Source organism: Atta colombica, unplaced genomic scaffold (genome assembly GCF_001594045.1).
Source record: "Atta colombica isolate Treedump-2 unplaced genomic scaffold, Acol1.0 scaffold204, whole genome shotgun sequence".
NCBI lineage: Eukaryota > Metazoa > Arthropoda > Insecta > Hymenoptera > Formicidae > Atta > Atta colombica.
This window is the reverse complement of record NW_017259299.1, coordinates 25,325-26,965: the sequence shown is the minus strand read 5'-3', so window position 1 is coordinate 26,965 and position 1,641 is coordinate 25,325. Positions and strand designations below refer to the sequence as shown.

The 1,641-nt window shown below is 38.5% G+C and overlaps 1 protein-coding gene across 1 annotated transcript in view; it reads left to right on the top strand.

Moving 5' to 3' along the window:
- Positions 1 to 1,641, top strand: part of LOC108687290 (papilin) — an 80,861-nt gene that overhangs the window by 68,476 nt on the left and 10,744 nt on the right. The window contains exons 22-24 of the mRNA XM_018192983.1: positions 97 to 306; positions 673 to 1,071; positions 1,217 to 1,573. Of these exons, the coding sequence (XP_018048472.1) occupies positions 97 to 306; positions 673 to 1,071; positions 1,217 to 1,573 (966 nt within the window). The remainder of the gene's footprint in view (positions 1 to 96; positions 307 to 672; positions 1,072 to 1,216; positions 1,574 to 1,641) is intronic.

The window sequence follows — 1,641 nt, the reverse complement described above, 5'->3', positions numbered from 1 at the left end:
ATATATATATATATATATATATATGTGTGTGTGTATAATAATATATTATGCACATTTTCGAATGTTTTAAATAATGAGTATACGTTATGTGGTAAGGTTGTGAGGAAGAAATCACTTCTGAAACGGAGATATATGAAATAACAACACAAGCTGTTTCACTCGAAGATTGTGCAAATACTACTTATGGTTGCTGTCCTGATGGTATTACCATTGCAACTGGTATCAATTTTGAGGGTTGCGGTGTCATTAATATCGAAAATTGCAGCGCGTCCTACTTTGGATGTTGTTCTGATGGAGTTTCCGCGGGTTAGTTACATAATATGTAATAATAAATTAATTAACACAAATTGTAAGAATTATTCATAGATTTGTTGAATCGGAAAAGATGTTAACATTACCTGTTAATATATTGGAATATAATATCATTAACTGTGAAATAATATTTTATAATGTTTTTATGTGTGCGTACGTGCGTACGTGCGTACGTGCGCGCGCGCGCGCGCGCGCGTGTGTGTGTGTGTGTGTGTGTGTATGTGTGTATGTGTGTATATTATTGATGGTTCCATCATTGTGTGTTATTAATTGATCAAATAGATAATCGAAACAAATTGGTTAATCATTCTAAACTAATCTCAGTGTATATACCTCCATCGTCTGTGATTGTTTCCACAGCTCTCGGATCGGACAACTATGGTTGTCGCATGCCATGTCATGACAGTATTTACGGATGCTGCGAAGATGGAATAACGCCAGCACATGGACCGAACAATGAAGGTTGCTGCTTATCGACACCATACAAGTGCTGTCCGGATAACAGTCTGCCAGCCCGTGGGCTAAACTTCTACGGCTGTGGCTGTCAATACACGAGATTCGGTTGTTGCCCGGATAATTCGACGGTAGCGCGTGGACTAAACAACGAGGGTTGTGGTTGTCTATACACGCCTTATGGTTGTTGCCCGAATCGATTTACTCCCGCCAGCGGACGCAATTTCGAGGGATGCCCGTGTTACACTTATCAATTTGGATGTTGTCCCGACGGTATTACTATCGCTAAGGGCTCTCATGGTCAAGGTAACTCCATGATCAACATACAAATATGGTATATACAATATATAATATACAATTCAAATGTTGAGAGTAATTCAAGCATAAGAGGAGTAGAAAATTACACACATTTTGTACGTATTTCGTTTAACGCATTGTATAACATTTACAGGTTGTGGATGCGAGAATACGAAATATAAATGTTGTTCAGATGGTAGAACACCTGCTAAAGGACCAAATTTTGCGGGCTGTACCTGCGACGCATCGCAATATGGATGTTGTCCTGACGGAATTGAGGAAGCTCAAGGAGAGAACTTTGAAGGTTGTATCACAATACCTTCGATGCCTGGTGTCGCATGTGGTTTGAAAAAAGACAGAGGCTCTTGTCGAGATTTTACGGTCAAGTGGTTTTATGATACCGACTACGGTGGTTGTTCAAGATTTTGGTATGGAGGTTGCGAGGGTAACGAAAATCGATTCAAAACACAGGAAGAATGTAAAGAAGTTTGCGTTCAACCAAAAGGAAAAGGTAACTCTAAATATAATATTTTACACATAATATGTAATATACATATAATTAATTCTTATATATGTGTA